This window comes from Antedon mediterranea, chromosome 6 (genome assembly GCF_964355755.1).
Source record: "Antedon mediterranea chromosome 6, ecAntMedi1.1, whole genome shotgun sequence".
NCBI classification, from domain to species: domain Eukaryota; kingdom Metazoa; phylum Echinodermata; class Crinoidea; order Comatulida; family Antedonidae; genus Antedon; species Antedon mediterranea.
In genome coordinates, this window is record NC_092675.1 from 6,971,978 (window position 1) to 6,993,027 (window position 21,050).

At 34.8% G+C, this 21,050-nt stretch overlaps 1 protein-coding gene across 4 annotated transcripts in view; it reads right to left on the minus strand.

Moving 5' to 3' along the window:
• LOC140052129 (uncharacterized) overlaps nt 1–21,023 on the minus strand; it is a 49,645-nt gene extending 28,622 nt beyond the window's left edge. The window contains exons 1-13 of one of the 4 annotated variants that reach the window (XM_072097551.1): nt 20,694–21,023; nt 15,189–15,329; nt 14,420–14,722; nt 13,868–13,981; nt 11,682–11,909; nt 11,185–11,469; nt 10,511–10,741; nt 9,942–10,112; nt 4,243–9,480; nt 2,486–2,713; nt 1,812–2,096; nt 1,169–1,399; nt 609–933 (exon numbers count right to left, since the gene is read on the minus strand). In XM_072097551.1, the coding sequence (XP_071953652.1) occupies nt 609–933; nt 1,169–1,399; nt 1,812–2,096; nt 2,486–2,713; nt 4,243–9,480; nt 9,942–10,112; nt 10,511–10,741; nt 11,185–11,469; nt 11,682–11,909; nt 13,868–13,981; nt 14,420–14,722; nt 15,189–15,329; nt 20,694–20,799 (7,886 nt within the window). In that variant the 5' untranslated portion in view covers nt 20,800–21,023. Of the gene's footprint in view, nt 1–608; nt 934–1,168; nt 1,400–1,811; nt 2,097–2,485; nt 2,714–4,242; nt 9,481–9,941; nt 10,113–10,510; nt 10,742–11,184; nt 11,470–11,503; nt 11,577–11,681; nt 11,910–12,556; nt 12,639–13,867; nt 13,982–14,419; nt 14,723–15,188; nt 15,330–20,693 lie in introns of those variants that run through there. The other 3 variants (XM_072097552.1, XM_072097553.1, XM_072097554.1) reach the window with 3 other exon arrangements.
• Between the last annotated feature and the right edge of the window lie 27 nt (nt 21,024–21,050).

Genomic DNA, 21,050 nt, shown 5'->3' on the forward strand with positions numbered 1-21,050 from the left:
GAACACTTTAATACAATGATAGATAACATCTTTTTAATTTATTTCGAAAGGTAAAAACAAGTTAAACTTTTAATAGTGAAATCCAACTCGTTCCAGAGTCTGGGACCTGAAACGGAAATAGAAAATTGCAAACTTCTAAGTCTTCTAAATGGAATATTTAACGGGAAGTTACACTGCATGCTACGAAGTTTATAATTATGATAATGTATGACATTATTAAATAAATTAATTATAGAAGTAGGAATATTATTGTGAATATATTCAAAAATAAAAGAGGCCACTTGGCATTTATGTATGTCCAATAAATGTAGCAACTTTGTTGAAAAGTTCTTTGAATAAATAGGAAGTTCATTTTATTAACAGGAAACAGGGACAATATTAAAAATAATTTATATTAAGACAGTTACTGAAAATTATCTTTAAATGTTGTGCAATTAAGAATTTTTAAATTTCACCTATTTCATAAAATTTGAAGAAATGAACACCAAAATAATCAACTAAACATATTTACACACATTTCAGTAGTTGAATTGTGATCAATGTGAATTAATATTAGTTAAAACAATAAAAATTTACTTGATAATTTAGAGGTTTATTCGGTTACTTACCTACTTGAACATTCAAAGAGTTCTGAGCCGCATGTGGTTCCTACATAACCAATTGGACAAACACATGAATAGCTATTTGCTTGGTCAACACAGGTAGCACCATTTTCGCAAGGGGAACTATCACACTCGTTTAAATCCAGATCACAATCCACACCCACGGTTCCAGAAACACATACACACTGATAACCTTGAAATTGGTCAATGCATTGTGCATTGTTTTGACATGGGTTTGGGTCACACTGGTTGTCGTCCGTCTCGCAATTTGTACCTATCCAATCACCGGTGCATTCACAAGTGTACCCTCCAAGTAGATTTCGGCAATTTCCTAGGAATCAAGAAAAGAATTAAACTTATTGTCAGCTAAATAAAATTTCACACTTTTAATATCTTTTACATAAAGTTGAAATAATTTCACTAAGTTAACAATAATCTTAATTGTTACCAATTTTAAAATAAAGTTACTTGGGTGAAAATGCACGCTCTCAAGCAAGTTACTAACTAAGTATTTATTCTTCAGGTCTTCAGGAAAATGTGGGTTGTGGAAAATGAATTCAGCTTACCTCCGTTCTGGCAAGGAAAACTTTCACATTCGTCAATGACATCCTGCGCGCAGTTTGTACCTGCGTACCCAATGGGACATTCGCAACGGTACGCTTTCACAAGATCTACACACGTTCCACCAAACTGACATGGATCGCTAAGACACTGATCACCATCACTTTCACAATTACTTCCACTGAATCCAGACTGGCACCGGCAGCGGTAGGCATTTAATAGATCTTCACAGAATCCTAGATTACAAAGAAAAAGTTTAGTCTAACTATAAGTTATAAAGCAATATGGTAAATAATATCGTATCAGCATTTGTAGCATAGGTTTTAAAACTGCCTGTGCTCTATTTATAAGCAAGATACTTTCATCTTATCGCCTCGTTTTTTGGATAGGATGTAAATCTGTTGGTCACATGTACAATACATTGCACATGGTAAAGAACTTGTATACAGTACTATTCAGAAAGAACAAGGAAATGTCTCTCGGTGTACTCATCATGGTTCTGGGGTCTCTAAGAGAAGTGTCTTATACTGAAGACATCAAACAAGTATATAAATCAAATAAATAGAGACAAGAAATGGGCCACAGAATAATTTTTTTTTAAACATTAAGAGTGACATATGACCAAAATGTTTGAAAAAAACTCCTCACCTCCATTAAAACATGGATTGCTAGAACATTCATCAATGTCAGTTTCACATCGGGTTCCTGTGTATCCAAGAATACAGGAACAAACGAAGTAATTCACGGCATCAACACATGTTCCTCCATTGATACAAGGATTCGATGCGCATTCATCTGTCTCAGTTTGGCAAAAACTCCCTTCATATCCCGACTGGCAAGCACAGGTAAATGAGTCGATGCCGTCCACACATTGTCCAAAGTTTTGACAGGGTTGGTTTATGCAGTTATCTATATTTGTCTCACAATTAAAGCCTGTAGTGAAGTAAAGAATTAATTGTAAATTGCTAGAAATCTGCAAAAGTCAGTTTCATTTAATAAATATAACTGTGTATGATATATTATCCTAATCATTAGTTGAAAAATACATCTGTTTTAAAAAAGATACTATGGTAATTCCGAAAAATCACAACCATAAACCATCATTGATTCTATGCTTTTACATCATAAATTTGGTATATGTGCCTAGGATTGCCAGTATCAAATGTAATCACTCCACTCAAGGGGGACAACCAGAAAAAATAGACTAGATTCTCTGTACCTATAAATACCAAGTCTTTGGGAGTGGAGTCTTGACAGGACCTGAACCAAGGAACCACAAAGCTACAACTCCACTCCATTAACATATGCATCTGAATAATCACCTGTAAACCCCAAGATACACTGACATGTATACTGATTAAACAAGTCAACACAAGTAGCTCCGTTTTGGCAGGGGTTACTGGCGCACTCCTCTGATTCGCTCTCGCATTGAGAACCAAAATAACCAGGAACACAGTAACAGAAATATGAACCAAATCGGTCTTCACATGTAGCTCCATTTCTGCATGGGAAACTCAAACACTCATTTATTTCAGTCTCACAATGTGTACCTTAAAGTAAATACAAACAATTGTAACAATTATACCATCACAGCATTATACACAAATTCTGTAATCGTGTTGCATATTGAACACTTTTGTATTGATGTTGTGGGCATTTATGATTTTGAAAAAGAATTTAAAATAAAGGTAGAACTGTTTATTATGTCTATGTAAAATATTAGCAATACAGCAAATATTATTATAATTATGTATGTATATATTCTACATTAAATTAATATAATGAATCATGTTATTTAAATGAAATGCATGCATGATAAAAACAAATCCCAAGAAATATTAGTAGCATTTTCAATTCATGCAAAATAAAACAATTTGAAAATAAAACATTTCAGAACCTGTAAGAAATCAATTGAATAAATATTGAAATAATTAAGTAAAGTAACAAAAATAACTAACATATTTATTCAAATAAATGCCCTGGGTTGTTTGTTTAGAGAGGTTTTAAGGAGGTGTAATCGAGGAAGGCTTTTATTTGAGTCAGAATTTAGTTTCTCTTTCAAATAAACTACTGTACAATTAATAATAAGAAGTGCTTGTATCAATATTCTTTGTAAATTCTGCAGTCAATATAAAGGTAAAGGTATTTATATTTGTCCTCAAGCTTAACTGGAAACTTAGGAAATTCGGATTAGGCCCTCCACGAACCCACGGCAGCCAGCAGTGCAGCGCCTACCAGATCAGCACACCGGGAGACGATCCCCTACTCTTTTTCGAATAGTGTACCAAGTTCTTTAACGTGCACTGTTAAATACACGGGACCAACGGCTTTACATCCCATCCGAAGGATGAGGCAATGAGAGTAAAGCATCTTGCCTAAGGATACAATTAGTATGGTACAGATAACCATTACCATTACACCATCACTCTCCAGTATATACAGCACCCATCGCGATTTCTAGACGGTAAAGGTATTTATATTTGTCCTCAAGCTTAACTGGAAACTTAGGAAATTCGGATTAGGCCCTCCACGAACCCACGGCAGCCAGCAGTGCAGCGCCTACCAGATCAGCACACCGGGAGACGATCCCCTACTCTTTTTCGAATAGTGTACCAAGTTCTTTAACGTGCACTGTTAAATACACGGGACCAACGGCTTTACATCCCATCCGAAGGATGAGGCAATGAGAGTAAAGCATCTTGCCTAAGGATACAATTAGTATGGTACAGATAACCATTACCATTACACCATCACTCTCCAGTATATACAGCACCCATCGCGATTTCTAGACGGTCTCCCATCCAGAACGCAACCGGGCCCAACGTTGCTTAACTTCGGTGATCTGACGAGAACCGGTGTTTCAACGCAGTATGGCCGTATTAAAAACAAATAGAACAAATAGAAATACAGTATTGTGTGAATATACAAGCGAAAAATGGGGCGGAATTTGAGGAGAAATTTTATTTGAAAAGAGCTCTCCATGGGTGGGGGGAGGTGGGTGTCTATATTTGAATAAATATACATCATTTTCTAAGAACATTTAATCTAAAATCATTACAAAATAGGGAAAAGTTTTTACCTGTAAATCCCATAGCACAATTGCATTCGTACCGATTAATAAGATCAATACATTCGCCTTGGTTGAGGCACGGCCCGCTACCGCATTCAGGATAATCTAGGTCACAGTTTATGCTATAGTAACCGTCGGCACAATTACAAACGTAACCGTTGAACCTATCAGAGCAGATTGCACCGTTCAAACATGGACCACTGGCGCATTCATCTAATTCCTGTTCGCACAAACGCCCAGTGAATCCATCAGAGCATTCACACAAATATGCATTCAAAAAATCTAGACATTGTCCGCCATTTCGACATGGGTTACTTTCACACTCGTTAATTATTATTTCGCAGTGAATACCTTCAAATCCTGGAATACATGTGCAAGAATAGCCATTAACTAGATCATTACAAATTGCACCATTATTACACGGATTGTCTTCACAATCGTTGACATCAATTTCACAGTTATCACCCTGATAACCAATTAAGCATGAACATATATAACCATTTTGTCCATCTAAACATCCCGCGCCGTTTAGACATGGATTTGAGAGACATTCATTGATGTTAATTTCACAGATAGTACCAGAGAATCCTTGTGGACATATGCAAGTGTATCCACCAATGTCTTCAGTACAAATAGCTTGATTTAAACATGGGTCACTGTCACATTCTTGAATTTCTGTTTGACAGTTTACACCAGTAAAACCATTTGCGCAAACACAGACATACCGATTTGATTCGTCAGTACAAACACCTCCGTTTGAACATGGACTGCTAGCGCATTCATTAATATTGTTCGCACAATTATCCCCGGAAAATCCTGAAGGGCAATCACATGTATAGCCGTTTATTTGATCTGTACATGGTGCATTAACGCATGGTGATGATGAGCATTCATTGATGTTGGTTTGGCAACCAGTTCCGTCAAAGCCTGGAGGACATTGGCAAACATAATAACCGACAAAATCAATGCATGTTGCTTGGTTTCTACAAGGATTACTTTCACATTCGTTTAACTCAACTTCACATAGTGTGCCACCAAAACCAAGACTACAGCTACAAGTGAAGCTGTTAATATCATCATTACATGTTGCTGGACTTAGGCATGGGCTACTACTACATTCATCAATATCAATCTCACAATGAGTTCCTGTGAAACCAATGATGCAAAGGCACCGGTATCCACCTTGTTGATCTATACATGTCGCACCATTCTGGCAGGGAGAGCTTCCACATTCAATGATTTCAGTTTCACAATTGTTTCCGAAAAATCCTGTTGTGCAAACACAGATATAACTTTCAGTGCTCTGAAAACATGTGCCACCATTCCTACAAGGACTGCTGTTGCATTCATCTATGTCAACTTCGCAATTCTGTCCACTGTAACCAACCGCACAGACGCATGTATAACCACCAGGCTCGTTATTACACGTAGCTCCATTCTGACATAAATTAATTTCGCATTCATCCTGATCGACTTCACATCGTACACCACTAAACCCAGTAGGGCATGCACAAGAGTAACTGTTTACAGAATCTATACAGTCACCATTATTTAAACATGGTGTGCTCAGACATTCATCTGTATTGATCTCACATAGAGTTCCTTGAAATCCTGGTTGACACACACATTGAAATAAGTTGATGTTATTCTGACAAATAGCATTATTAAAGCATGGTTGACTGTCACATTCATTGATATCAACTTCGCATAAATTTCCCACAAAGCCATCCAAACAAATACAATTGAATCCATTAAGTTCATCAAAACAAAATCCAGTATTGAGACATGGTGAACTTGAACATTCGTCAATTTCAACCTCACATCGTGCACCTTGAAATCCAGGCCTACATATGCACTGGTAGCCATTCAGCTCATCAACACACTGAGCGCCATTGCGACATGGGTTACTGCCGCACTCACGAATCTCCTCTTCACAATGTGAGCCTTGATACCCGGCAACACATAGACACACATATCCATTCACTTGGTCGTCGCAAGTACCTGCATTCTGACACGGAAAACTTGAACATTCGTCAATATCTATTTCGCAGTTCGTCCCTGAATACCCATCGTTACACACACACAGGTAAGAATTAATATTGTCAACACATACTGCATTGTTTGAACATGGATTACATGTGCATTCATTTGTTTCTAATTCACAATGGGTGCCATAGAAACCAGACGGGCATGAGCAGGTGTACCCAGCTATACGGTCATTACATGTAGCACCGTTTTGACATGGCTGACTGTTACATTCGATAATATTTTCATTACAAGTAACTCCTACAAAACCTTCTGTGCAATTACATTCAAATGCATTTATCAGATCTAAACATTCAGCTCCATTACGACATGGCTGGTTGGCACATTCGTTGACCTCTGTATCGCACAAAATCCCTTCAAAACCAGCAGGACACAGACATGAGAATGCATCAATACCATCAATACACGTAGCATTGTTCTGGCAAGGTAAATCAGCACATTCATTAATTTCAATTTCACACATATTTCCAAGAAAACCTGCTATGCAATTACATTCGAAACCGTTTAATAAATCAATGCAGGTTCCTAAATTGAAACAAGGAGAACTCTGACACTCGTTAACATCGGTTTCACAGAAGTCTCCAACATATCCTGGTGTACAAATACAGACAAACCGATTGACTTCTTCTGCACAGGTGGCTCCATTCTGACATGGGTTACTCTGACACTCAAGAATCTCCAGTTCACACAATGTGCTATAAAATCCTTGACGGCATTGACATCTGTAACCACGGACTTCATCAACACACGTAGCCCCATTAAAACATGGAACGCTTGTACATTCGTCTACATCTACTTCACAAGTATTTCCTTCAAAACCAGACAAACAGTAACAGTTGTAACCATTTAGTAGGTTTTCACATACACCATCGTTTTTACATGGATCGCTCAAGCATTCATTTATGTCTTGCTGACAGTTATTCTCGCCATAACCAGGAATGCAAAGACATGTGTAACCATTGACACCATCGATACATGTGCCACCATTTCTGCATGGACTGCTAAAGCATTCATCAATGTCACTTTCACAATGTGAACCGGCATAACCTGGCAGACACACACATATATAAGAATTTACATTATCAATACATTGAGCTGAATTAAGACATGGTTGACTTTCACATTCATTTATTTGTATTTGACAATTTACTCCGGTATAACCATCAGGACAGATGCAAGAATATCTGTTGATTTCATCCACACAAAGGCCATTTACACAAGGATTACTACTGCACTCTTGAACCTGTACTTCACAGTTACTTCCTGATACACCATCAACACATGTGCAGACATACATATTAATCTGATCTTCACAAATTCCTCCATTCTGGCATGGCTGACTTCCACACTCATCTATATTCTGTTCGCATCGTGTTCCTTGGTAACCAGACACACAGTTGCATATATACATGTTTACAAGATCTTCGCAAGTTGCACCATTAACGCAAGGACTACTTGAACACTCATTGATATTAGCCTCACACAGTGTACCAGTAAAGCCACCAAGACAGTCACAAGCAAAAGCATTGTTAAGTTCTTGACAGTTTGCTCCATTTCTGCACGGATTACTACCACACTCTAAAGTCTCAGCTTCACAGTTTGTCCCCAAGAACCCAGTAAGACACTGACATGTATATCCAGCTTGCCGGTCAGTACATTGACCTCCATTTTGGCAAGGACCGCTGTTACATTCATCTACTTCTAATGAGCAGGTCACACCTATAAAACCAGGATTACATAAGCAAACAAATTCACCAATGGCATTTATACAGGCAGCATCATTTGTACATGGGTTGCTTTGACATTCATTGATGTCAACTTCGCACCTACTGCCCTCATAGCCTAGAACACATTGGCACAAGTAACCACCCATCTGGTCAAGACAAAAAGCACCATTAATGCAAGGGCTACTGTTACACTCATTGATCTCAAATTCGCAGTTGACTCCTTGATAACCTTCTGTACATGAGCAAAAGTATCGGTCGACGTAGTCTTCACATTGTGCATTATTCTGGCATGGATTGCTCCCGCATTCATCAATCTCAATGTCACAGTTAATGCCAATGAATCCTGGAAAGCAAGTGCAGACATATCTGTTAACTTCCTCAACACATGTCCCTCCATTCTTGCAAGGAGCACTATCACATTCTTTAACTTCAAATTCACAAAATGTGCCACCAAAGCCGTTAAGACAATTGCATTGAAATCTATTTACTTGGTCACTGCATATTCCTCCATTTTGACAAGGAGCACTAGCACACTCATTTACGTTGGTTTCGCAAGATACACCAATAAATCCAGGATCGCAGATACATGTAAACCGGTTGATTTCGTCCAAGCATTCAGCATTGTTTTGGCAAGGGTTACTAGAGCATTCATTATTCTGAGTTTCACAGTTAGTCCCGGAAAAACCTAGTTGGCAGTTACATCGATAACCTCCTACCAACTCCTGACAGACAGCATTATTTTGGCATGGACTGCTAGAACATTCCAATATTTCTGTCTGGCAAAATGAGCCAACATATCCAATTGGACAAAGACAAGAAAACTCATTGATGCGATCTTGGCATGCTCCACCATTTTGACATGGAAAACTGGCACACTCATTAGTGTTTACTTCACATAGTGTTCCAGTAAATCCAGGTAGACACTCACAAAAGTATCCATTCAGTTGATCAAAGCATGTCGCTTGATTAAGACATGGATTGCTGTTGCATTCATCTGTTTCAGCCTGGCACTGCAGACCTTCATATCCTGGACGGCAAAGACAAAAGAAAGAGTCAACAAGATTGGAGCATATAGCTTCATTCAGACATGGATTACTGGCACATTCATCAATTTCAATGTTGCACTGAACTCCTGTGTAACCTCCACGGCATTCACACAAGTATCCGTTAACTTGATCAGCACACACGGAGTTCTGTAGACATGGATTACTTGTGCATTCGTTGATATTTACCTCACATGTTACTCCAGAAAAACCAGTCGCACATTGACACGTGTACTGGTTAACAAAATCAAGGCATATGGCACCATTTAAACATGGTGAACTTTCGCATTCGTTAATTTGATTTTGACAAAGTTCACCAGTAAAGCCATCAGGGCAGTTACACTGAAAAGCATTCACAAGGTCGGTACAGATTGCTGAAGACTGGCAGGGACTACTGGCACATTCGTCTATGTTCATTTCACAATTGGTACCTAAGGGTAAAAAATACATGTAATACACACAAAACATTAAATATTACATCCAGCACATGTACATAAAATTATATAATCTCAGGGAAGGATAAAAAAACATTTACAGGGCCAAAAATCACCACAAATATTCAGTAATAAAATAATAGAGAAACAAAATGTTACCGATTAAATTCAGGTTATTAAATTAATTATTAAGTACATTTTTTGAACTTATACTTTAAATTTTAATAAAAATCAAATGGTAATAATAAAAATTATAGTAGATTTCACTATCACTTTTGCAGTAAGATGAATTTATTTCACATTTATAAATAACCCTGATGTAAGAAAAGGTGGGAAAAGAGATAGGGTCAGAGGAGTTAACAAATTTTAAAAATAGTATTACCAAGCAATACCAAAAAAAAAATCCATACAAATGGTAAAATATAAAATGAATTGCACAGTGATTCTTAAGAATGTACCTTCATAGCCAGGAATACAAAAACATTGATAGGCAAGGGCCAAATCTTGGCATACTCCAAAGTTTTGGCAAGGTTGACTGGAACACTGGTCTCCATCTACCGTACAATGAGTTCCTGACCATCCCGGTGTACATAAACAACGGTAACCCATTATTTCATTGCTGCATTGACCTGGAAAAAAATCAAAAGGTATAACATTTCCTAAAAAAATTTTATCCTTAGTACCACTATTATTTGCAATTATCAAAACCATCTGCATTCAAGCATGAAAATTACACAAACCAATAGTGTTGCTGCCCACTTACCTGGATATAAAACCAAAATAGGCCTTTTCCCCTCTGAGGTAGATAACAAAATCTTTGAATGATACTCTAAGATAATGAAATTGTCTATGTACCATGTCCTCAAATAGGTATTCCATGCATACATCACTGTCCATGAGTGGGGACGATTCCAATATTATGGAGATACATTTAGAATTTGTTGTTTTTGAGTTTTGTTTTCACTCGGAGCAGAAAGACCTTTATTTATTTATCCAGGTAAGCTAGGCACAAAACTGATTATCTCACCTCCATTTTGACATGGACTACTAAGACATTCATTGATAAGATCTTCATCACAGATAAAACCCCCGAAACCACTTGGACACACACAAGTATAGGCCTGCACAAGATCTTGGCATGTTCCACCGTAAAGACATGGGTTAGTAGCACACTGATCACCATCATCTTCACAGATTACACCCGTGAACCCATTACGACAACTGCATTCGTAACCAGTTGATGTATCGTCACATACTCCTAAAAGAATTGTTACAAAATTGTTTAGTTGGAATTAGATGTAATATTGAATCTTTTTTGGATACAGCAGAACTCCTCCAAATTCAGGGGCAGTCTCAAACCTGTGAGAACACGATTCTGTGAAACGAAGGGTAAATATATTTTAGCCCTATATGGCCAATTCCTATTCAAGAGACACCTCTATTAAGAAGACTTTGGTCCTATGCAATTTTAAATTATTACTCCGTTTTTGATCATCTGCATCTTAAGCCAATCCTTGCTTTGTTAGAGTTTCTAGTTCACAAAATCTTAATCATTACTTATGTTCATTTTCATTTACTTCTGATAGCAGAAAAAATGAAATTTTAATTGTAAATAAAATAGGAGGCCACTTTCGATTTGCAACAAACTAGCCCCTAGGTGCAAATCTAGCCTCACTATACACATGTTATTATCAAACTAACCTCCATTCAAACAAGGTGCACTGCTACATTCATTTGTCTCAATTTCGCATAACTCTCCACTATAACCAGACACACAAACGCATTCAAAGCCACCAATCTGATCAAAACAAGTTCCTCCATTTTGGCAGTTTGTAATGAGACATTCGTTGATCTGGACTTCGCAAAATGTACCTACGAAGCCGTTAATGCATGTGCAGGAAAACGCATTGTTTCCATTAACGCATGTGGCACCATTTTCACATGGTGAGCTAATACATTCATCAATTTCAACTTCACAATGTGTACCTGAAAAAAGACAAGAAATATTTACTTTACTTACTAAAAGATCCACTGATTAGTTTAAAGAATATGGCAACTTTAAAAATGACAACTGTGAGGCCACCATTCACTCTATGCTATATCCTTTGACTTTAACTCTCTGTAGAAAAAAATGAATATAAAAATGTTTGTCCACTAGCAGTTTTTAAAACCTACAGTATAAATATCGAAATACATACCTTGAAAGCCACTAGAGCACTGACAACGGTATCCATTACTCTGGTCAACACAAGCGCCTCCGTTCTGACAGGGGGCGCTTGAACATTCTTCTTGATCAGTTTCGCAGAGGGTACCGAAGAATCCAGACATACATATGCATGTGTAACCATTTAAACCATCTTGGCACGTCCCTCCATTTTCACAAGGATTACTAGAACATTCATTGACGTTTACTTGGCACTGAACACCTTTCATAAAATAAATACATGTACATTGTAATTTTAGTAGAAATTTTCATGTTAAATTTCAGAAAAAAAGTGTAACACCTATATTGTATACGCAAGTGTTTTATATGGTGGCATTGCCACTGGTTTAATCATTATTGAAATCCTGGTGATCCTGAGGCAAAATTTGAATCCCTGATATCCAATTAACAGGTTTCTATACGATATCTATAACCTTTGTCATCTAGACCACACCACTGTTCTGTAGTTTAATTTCATTTAAAATATTTACTTATAATATTCAACAAAATAAAAAGAAATACAAAAATAAACCAATATTACTACGTACTACAGTCAAACTACGAAACTACCGTATATGATCAAGTGTAATCCCATCCTAGAGTTGTATCGTACCAACACCCCATCAGTTTCCCCACCCTGAACTACCTACTTTAGGATTAAATATAAATTGAGAAAGAATAGTGAAGGTAAATGCATTGTTAATGTAATCTTCAGTATAATCCCATCCCCTAATCTTTGGTAAATTTCATAACCAGGTTCATGGGACTATGGACAGACCTATAGGAAAAGGTCCATGCTGGGACTATACTTAGTCATATACAGTTTGTATTCCTAGTGAAAGGTGCAAGAGACAAAACATTGTTACTTACCAGTTAAAACGTGAAATAGAAGAGAAAGAAGCATATATATACCACCACCAGAGTAGAAATAAACAGTCTACAATGCATTGTACTATCACCACCAGAAGAGAATACCACAGAAAGTTTACAAAGTAAAAACAATTATTAAACATACTGATGAGGCATAAGTTCACTATAAAAGTAAACATGGTAGGTAGTTGTGTACTGTACACCACCATGTTTACCTTTATTGCCTTTAATTATTTTTTAAAACTTTTTTTGGTCTTTGTGAGAGATGACAATGTTCAGTAGTGAGGGTACAGAAACAGCTGGGAGGTCTGGTTTACAGGAGCCAAACTTTCCTGAAGTAAGTGTTTTAACTGAACTTATGCCTCAAACAGTATACTGTAGATGTGCTGTGTGTTTAACAAGGTAATAAGGCATATGATTGGCGTATCCTAGATTTGTACAGTAAAAATAGGTGTGCTTGCTAATATTAGGTGGAAATGTATCCACCATGAAATTTATACTTTTTTTTTAAATGCTTATTTGATACAAATAGGTATCAAACCTGCAATATCTGCTTTGTACTGTATCAGAACATTTGAATAAATATTTTTTTGGAAGCTGCACTCTTTGGATATGCCAATGCATAACAACAAATGCAAATTATCTAATTTGGAAAATAAGTATGGAGATCAGTACAAGCACAATATCTACATCATTTTACAAGATTAGAGAGTTTTATCTTTCTGTAATTAATTTTGGTTTCAAAACATTATGAAGTATGAATTTTAAAATTGTCCAAGAAATTTGTAAATTAAAATTGATAAAAATAAGTCACTTTAATATACATTTAAAGCTTCATAAACTAAAGAATACGAAATGATTACATTTGCATAAGAAAATGTAAATTAATCATATAATAATTTTCATGCAAAAAATTGGTGAATTATTATTGCATAATTATTATACAAACATGAAAAGAAAGCTGATGATTGGTTGAATAAAAGCAGTACCAAACACAAGCAAAGCATGAGTGATATGTAGTGCAATAACAATGTGCAGATGGATTGTACAGTAAGACTATAGACCAATAGAGTGTGATTTTGACTGTAAATCTACCACACTGGTTAACATGATTGTGGAGTGTTACTCTTTTATTAAATACTTTGCAGGGAATAATTTTTCCAGTGTAGCAGAGCAAATGGCTATACAGAACTACCTGTACCTTACTGCTACTGTACACTGTTATACATTTATAAAAACAAAAGCAGCTTGATTAATATCAATATTGCTACACAAACTTTTAAAATGAAAGTTGTTCCTGTATTGTTTTACCTGTAAATCCTGGGATACAGTTGCATTGATAGGCGTTGATACGATCTATACATGTACTAAAAGTACTGCAAGGGTTACTGGCACACTCATCGAATTCACTCTCACAGTTAGCTCCTGTAAATGTGATTTTATTAATTAATTTTTATTCAATTTAATCGATTTAAAGTATTTAATGACAAAGTAAAAGATGATAATCTGTCATGATTATGGTAGGTCTACCTGTAGCTGCGACAAAACAAGCCACAGTACTGTAATCTGTTGAGAAGAGTAGGGTGTCACCCCGGTCAATGTACTGTACTCATGCACACACATGTTATGGACAGAAGAGAGTGCTTTGATCGGAGCACCTACATGATGGGACTAAACACACATGTAGTTGAAAAGTAACTTTTAATAATGTCATAAACAGCAATAATATCGTTGGAATGGTGCCTCAAATATTGTTATCATGTTTTTAATAGCAGGAAAGAGAGAAATTTATACACACACTCTTTCCTGGTACAGGAATGTTGAGAATGTAATACCATTGTCCCCTTAAATTATAACACTAACCTTCATATCCAGAAAGACAAAAACAAGAATATGAAACTCCTTCTGGTATACAAAAACCTCCATTCTGGCAAGGAAGGGACAAACAGACATCAAGAGGTTCCTCAGTTGTAGGTTGTGGGGGGTTAGTCACTGGTATAGGTGTGGGTGAAAGCATGGTAGGTGGCTGTGTGGCAAGCTCAGTGCAAACCTGCCCAGAAAAACCTGGAGGACAAGCACAAGTAAAATAGGCCAAAATGGTATCGTCGCGGGGAAATGCTGTGCAAATTCCTCCATTTTGGCAAGGACTATCATCACAGGCAGTCACTGTAAATAAAAAGATAAAAGTTATTGGTTACAAATCATAAGCATTGTCTCCATCTCCAAAATACTTTTTCAAACCTTTATTATAAGGTAAGTGTATTATTTTATTATAGCATCTCAATCAGCTATGGAATGGTATACCGTGTATCCTATGAAACTTGTAATTATGTTGGGTTAAGGCCCATTTACAGATATCTATCTATTTATCGTCAATCGTTATCGTCCTATGGGTCTTAAGGTGGGTGAAAAATATCCACCATTGAAGTCTTCAATCCAGCTCAAAACTTACTTCCACCACCATTACACCCTTGTAACCAAGACAACAAATAGTTTCCCCACTACTGTAGGTCTTAACTTTTTCCCCAACCATTACACTTCTCTACAGTAGCTATACCAGAATTCCAGAATGTTGTATAGCCTGCACTAATGTGACTTTGTATTATTGCGTCTTAAATGTCTATTGTATTACCTCCTTCTTGACAATTAGCTGGAGATTCATCTGATCCATCTTCACAATCAATAAATACATCACAAATCCACCTTGAGGAAATACATTCTGTGCCATCCGCACATTCTGTCAATGACACAGTTCCTGATCCGGCACATTGTCCTATAAATTAAAACTCACAATGTTACTTGTCTCAAAAACATTCATTAAATTTACGAAAATCATTAAATAAATCCCAATAAACAAAACATAAAAACTAATTGTATAGTCATGAATGTATTTGTAAAGATGTAAATCTGCCTAAAATTGGTTGTACTGTAGTCATACAGGAATAGCCTGTATCTTAAATAAAAATAGTAGCAATTCTGTTTATCCACATTATCAAAGTAAAATAATCCTCTGGGCACTTCCAAAGAGTAGGAATCTATTATTCAGCATAAAATATAAAACAATGAGCTGAAAGACTATGTGACTATTCACCCACAAACTAGTCTGGGTTCCAGACGGAGTTTTGTCTTAATATTAGTAAAAAGATAAATATTTTGGCACATATGGCGTTTCATACGTATACTACTTGATTTTGGATACTCCGTCTGGGGAAACACGCACAAGTCACGTGGTTTGACACCAAGAATTCTTGGTGCATACGATTATCCGGTTGACTAGTTTCAGCTGCATGCGATTGGCTACTCACTCGTACACCGTTTTAATATTCATATTTCAGAATTTCAAAGACTCAACAACTAAGATGATGCGCATGCGCTATGTTACGTTTAGACAATGTGTACTTGGGTACATTTATGAAAGTTTCTGAAGGCCAGAAATTATTTTATATGCCTAGTAGATTTTTCCCAAGAACATGAAAACTCGTCTTGATATGATAGGCTAGCTTCTCCGCAAATCAAACATTGAATGGATCATTATTACGCGGAGATAATTTTGATTTCCCACCCAGACCCTGTCCTGTTCTGTGTGGTGTGGTGTAGCCCTGTTGTGTGCCGGTGGTATGTAGGCCTACTTATTGGCGTTTTATTTGGCAGGTCATACGTGCGAGTTGAGTAGGACCTACGAAAGAGGCCTAGGCCAAGGACTAAACAATTAATAAACAAAACAACTTGGCATATACGATTTAGTATATTTCAACAGTCTCGATCGTACATTCAGCACTGTCACGTCCGTACTCGATCTTTTTCATTTTGAAACAAAATGATCATTGGTTGATTCGAAATCCATATTTACATACCGCCCGCCCAATATAGCCAAATACGGTATGATAAACTACGTCATTCTTATCGGATGTTTGCGGTCTGCAAATCGATTTCTATACGTGTTTCACAAGTCTGTATTTTCAGACAAAAATCGCGGTCGAAATAAACACAAATAAATAAAAAAAAAGATAATACAGACTTGGGGCAAGTCTACCCACAAACCTGCTGTACACCACATTTTAACAAGTGTACATTAAAAAGAATCGTTTTGTTAAAAATGTCATTTTATTGAAAGAATGGATACTTGAGTACTATTAAAAAATGTCCCCTTTAATAAAAAAAAAATTGTCCCTTGATTAAAAAAAAATGTCACTTTAAATTGAAAAAATGTCACTTTAAATTGAAAAAATGTTACTTGATTGAAAGAATGTCCCTTTTAATGAAAAAAATGTCTACTTGATGGAAAAAATGTCTCTTAATGCTGAAAAAATGTTAAAATTTTCCCTTTAATGAAAAAATGTCACTTGCTTGAAAAAAATGTCACTTTTAATTGAAAAAAATGTCCCTTTTTATTCAGTTTTCATTAGCAACTAGACATAGATTGTAACAGCAGATGTTTGAATCAGTTTAGATTCCATACTAGTTATTAACTCTTCCATAAAATGACAAAAAATAATCCGCTGATGAGTTCATTGTAAACTTGCAATTGTTATTGATTTCACAATAGATTAACTTGATAAAATGTCATTTAGTAAAACCATAGACCAAAGAAACAAATTGGTATTGCATGAAATACAAAATTAGCAAAGTGAAAAATGGATACAGCAATTCATTCATTTCCTTTATATAATAGCACATCAATATTATTTTTTGTCTTGTGTGAGTTCATCTCACGTTTATTTAAATTCTCATTGGTGAATATATTATACATATACAGTAAGTACATTTGTGACAATTAAAAGTAAGTGTTTAAAGTAGTTAAAATACAGGTATATTTACATAATAAGATGCTTGAATTCAGTATAAACCATATTTGTTTTCATTTAAAATTTTAGATACGATGTTAATTAAAATGTAAAAATGAAAAATGGCGGTAAAATACATGATTATAATTTTCTTGTTAAACTATGATCTTATTTGTGTTCGGGTAGAGAGGCTATAAACTCAGGGGAGGAAAATGTAGTATCCTCCCTTTTCACCAAGATAAAAAGGATGAAATGAAAAAAGAGGAATGCAAAAGTTTGAAAGTTAGATATTTAGAATGATAGCATACAATGATATATTTAATGAAAACCGCACATCAATATTATTACAGTATATACAAAACAAAAAGAGAACAAATTTCACCATGACATTAACAATTTAGCATCTTCCACAAAAAACAACCAAAAATATCAATTTGCACACATGCTGATGCAGTATGACATTACAGTTGTTCTAAACAGGTTAAAATGCAATAATATGCAAATCACATCATTATTACTGTAATGCACTGCATCAGGGTGTCAGGTAAATAAAACCACATAAACTGGGGAAAACCTTGATAATTATTAATATCCAAGATTTTTTGTCAATTGTTGTGTCAGCATTATAATATTTCTCAAGCTGTTTATATTAATTTTTTTTTTGTCAGTGTATAAGGTTTATAATATATGATTTACTAAAATATGATTTTAAAATGTTCTAGAATTGTTAAAACTGTAAAATGATTGGAATCAGCAATGAATCCCTAAAAACGGTAAATAAAATTCGTCAGATACCGATCATCCCCTAAATAAACCTTTGAAGAAAAGCCAACTGGTAGATTCATTGATCACTCTAAATCAAAACACTAAACAAATTAATTGTTTATAATTTGATTCGTGTATTTCAAATAGTAAGTTTGAAAAGATCTCTTTAGAATCACTGGATTTTAATTTTTTTTTTTTGCCTTGTGCATGTCAAATTAAACCAATCATAAATCATATTAAATCATAGAATAGTAAACCTACTACAAGGTACAAGTTCTACTACAAGTACCTGTACAAGGGGAGGGAATGCTTGCCTTGAATTTGACAAATACAAAACATAATTTCTTATTACAGTACATCCTGACATACTGGTATTATGTTCTTAAGGGAGCAAAAATGTTGTTAATCTTTATTTTAGTTCCTTGTGGTGTTGTGCAAGTGTTGAACCCCCTGTCAATGCATGTCGCCCTTCTGTCTGAGAAATTCTGGCACCACCACCTTGTACTACTGTAGATCATATGATGTGAATATCTCATATTTGACATTTCCATAGCAACATGTTCAAACAAAATATTACACTTGCCATTCTTTTAAATATAATTTCACTCTTTATAAATATTTTCGATATTTGATAGCATCAAACAACAAACATTTGGATGAGTTTCAGTGTTATTTTTCACTTTTCCTTGACATATAAATTAACAACATAAATTTCATTAATTCATTTCAGTACAATGAAGAAGCTGTAAAGGTTTCTGGTTTTTGATGTGAAGTAAATCTCATAATTAACATAATTGGGGGAAAAAAAAAAAATTAAATGCTAAAATTGTTAATTGTTGTGACACTACTGTACAGCAAATCTTCCCATTAGGCCTAATGATGAACAATTAAAAAGATTAATCATAATAACTGTCATATAAATTATAAATAATTTCATTATTTTATGCAATCCTCAAAATTCACAACTAGCAATGGCTGGTAGTGGTGTAGATTGCTAGATGAAAATGCTAACGTTTGCAGATTGTAAAGTTGGACAAATCTATTACTTTTTTTAGTATTATAGAAAAGGTACTTGAGACTTGTCTGCCAATTTCTGTAAATATGTAAATGCCATTACTATTGAGTATTACTGTAATTATTAGATTATTATTATTTTATAAGAAAAAAGAAAGGAACTAAATTTCCTTGCCTGTTAGTTTGGTTGTTCGTTTCTCTATTTAAATTATTTAAAACATTGTATCATTTAAATGACTTTTTAACAACAATTTAACCACTACAATTATCTTTTTCATATTATACAGTACATGTTTGGTAAACAACTAAATACTATTAAAGATGTATTGTCCCCCAAAAATATGACAAATAAAATTTAATAAAATCAGATTTTGAATAGGAAATTTCACAGTTTTAATAAAGTTATTCACTTCTGTAGAAAAAAAAATCATCAAAAATAAATATTTCACTTATAAAAAGACAAAAGAAATGGTTAATTTCAACCAAAAACCATTGTCTTCCAGACAATTTAGGTATATTTTGCTTTAAATTACATTTTTTTGGGGGAAAATGTTTTCTTTTTGATAAAGTTTTTGGTCAAAGTGAATCACTATTATGTAATATTAAAATGGAATATTTACCAAAAAAAAATTAAAAAATTATTTTTTTAGGGGGACAATACATCTTTAAATAAAATATGAAATGGTTAAATCAACTCAAAATTATGGCATATAATAATGTTCATTTGCATTATTAACATTTAATAAACATTTAAACAAGGAAACAACAGCTTGCTTTTTACACAAGATATGACTTTGTTTATAGAGGGATACTCCCTGTGATGACTGGTGAGTAATACCTAACAATCAATAATACAGTTTGAAGTAAACTCATTCATATTAGAATAACAATAGAGATATCACACAATGACCATGTGTATAGAATATTACACAAAAAATGGCAAGACATAGAGTTTTTAATTACTGAATTACTGACTTAATTAAGCCCACCCATATTGAACCTGACATTGTGTCAGGTAAGAGGGGTGGTGCTCAACGATGAGTAATTTTTTATTTAATACTTTTTTAGCACATTTCTACAATTTCTCTTTTCTTATATATAATATTTCTAATCGTACTCACCTCAATACAGTACCTGATAAAAAAACGACAATTCTGCACATTTTTTTTAGTACATTGATTTGCAAGTATCAAGTGCAAAGTTGAAAATTCATAATTTGCCATTTTATTTGATTTTTTATTTCAAATTAATATTTATATGTAGGGCCTAGGTCTAATTGATTAAAAAAATATAATATACTAAATAAAGTACAGTATTTGAAAACGATCATTTCGGAAGAAAAGCAAAAATTATACATTTTTGAAAGTTGAAAATGGAGCAAATTCTAATCTAAAACACTTTTCTCGGGATTTGGTTTTATCCTTTTTTTTCTGCACATGATATTAAAATTACTCTACTATTTATTAATATTATTACTTTTCTAGTAGTAGTAGTAGTAATTTGGGTCGCCTACATTTTATTTTAATGTACATTACATATAGTTGGAATTACCATTACCAAAAATGTAAACTTACCGGATACTAGGCAATACCCTTGAGAACATAGCACAAAAACAAATAACGCATTTAACTTTGAAACCACCGGTTTACGTTCCCAAGGCAAAGGACGCCGACTTAGCATGATTGACTTCCGCACGGTTGTTTCACGGCAGCCCAACAAAAGCAGCACTAGCCTAGGCTGCAGTTTTCTTTCTACAAATGATGTGCTACTGTATAGATATATGGCATAATCAGCACATTTGAGCCTCCACTATTTGTAATAGATAAAAGCAAACAATCTAATATGTTAAAAAAATGGAAATGTATACTCTGTGTACTCTTGACGGTTGGATTTACCGCTATGACATTTTCATTTTCTCGAAATTCAAGAAT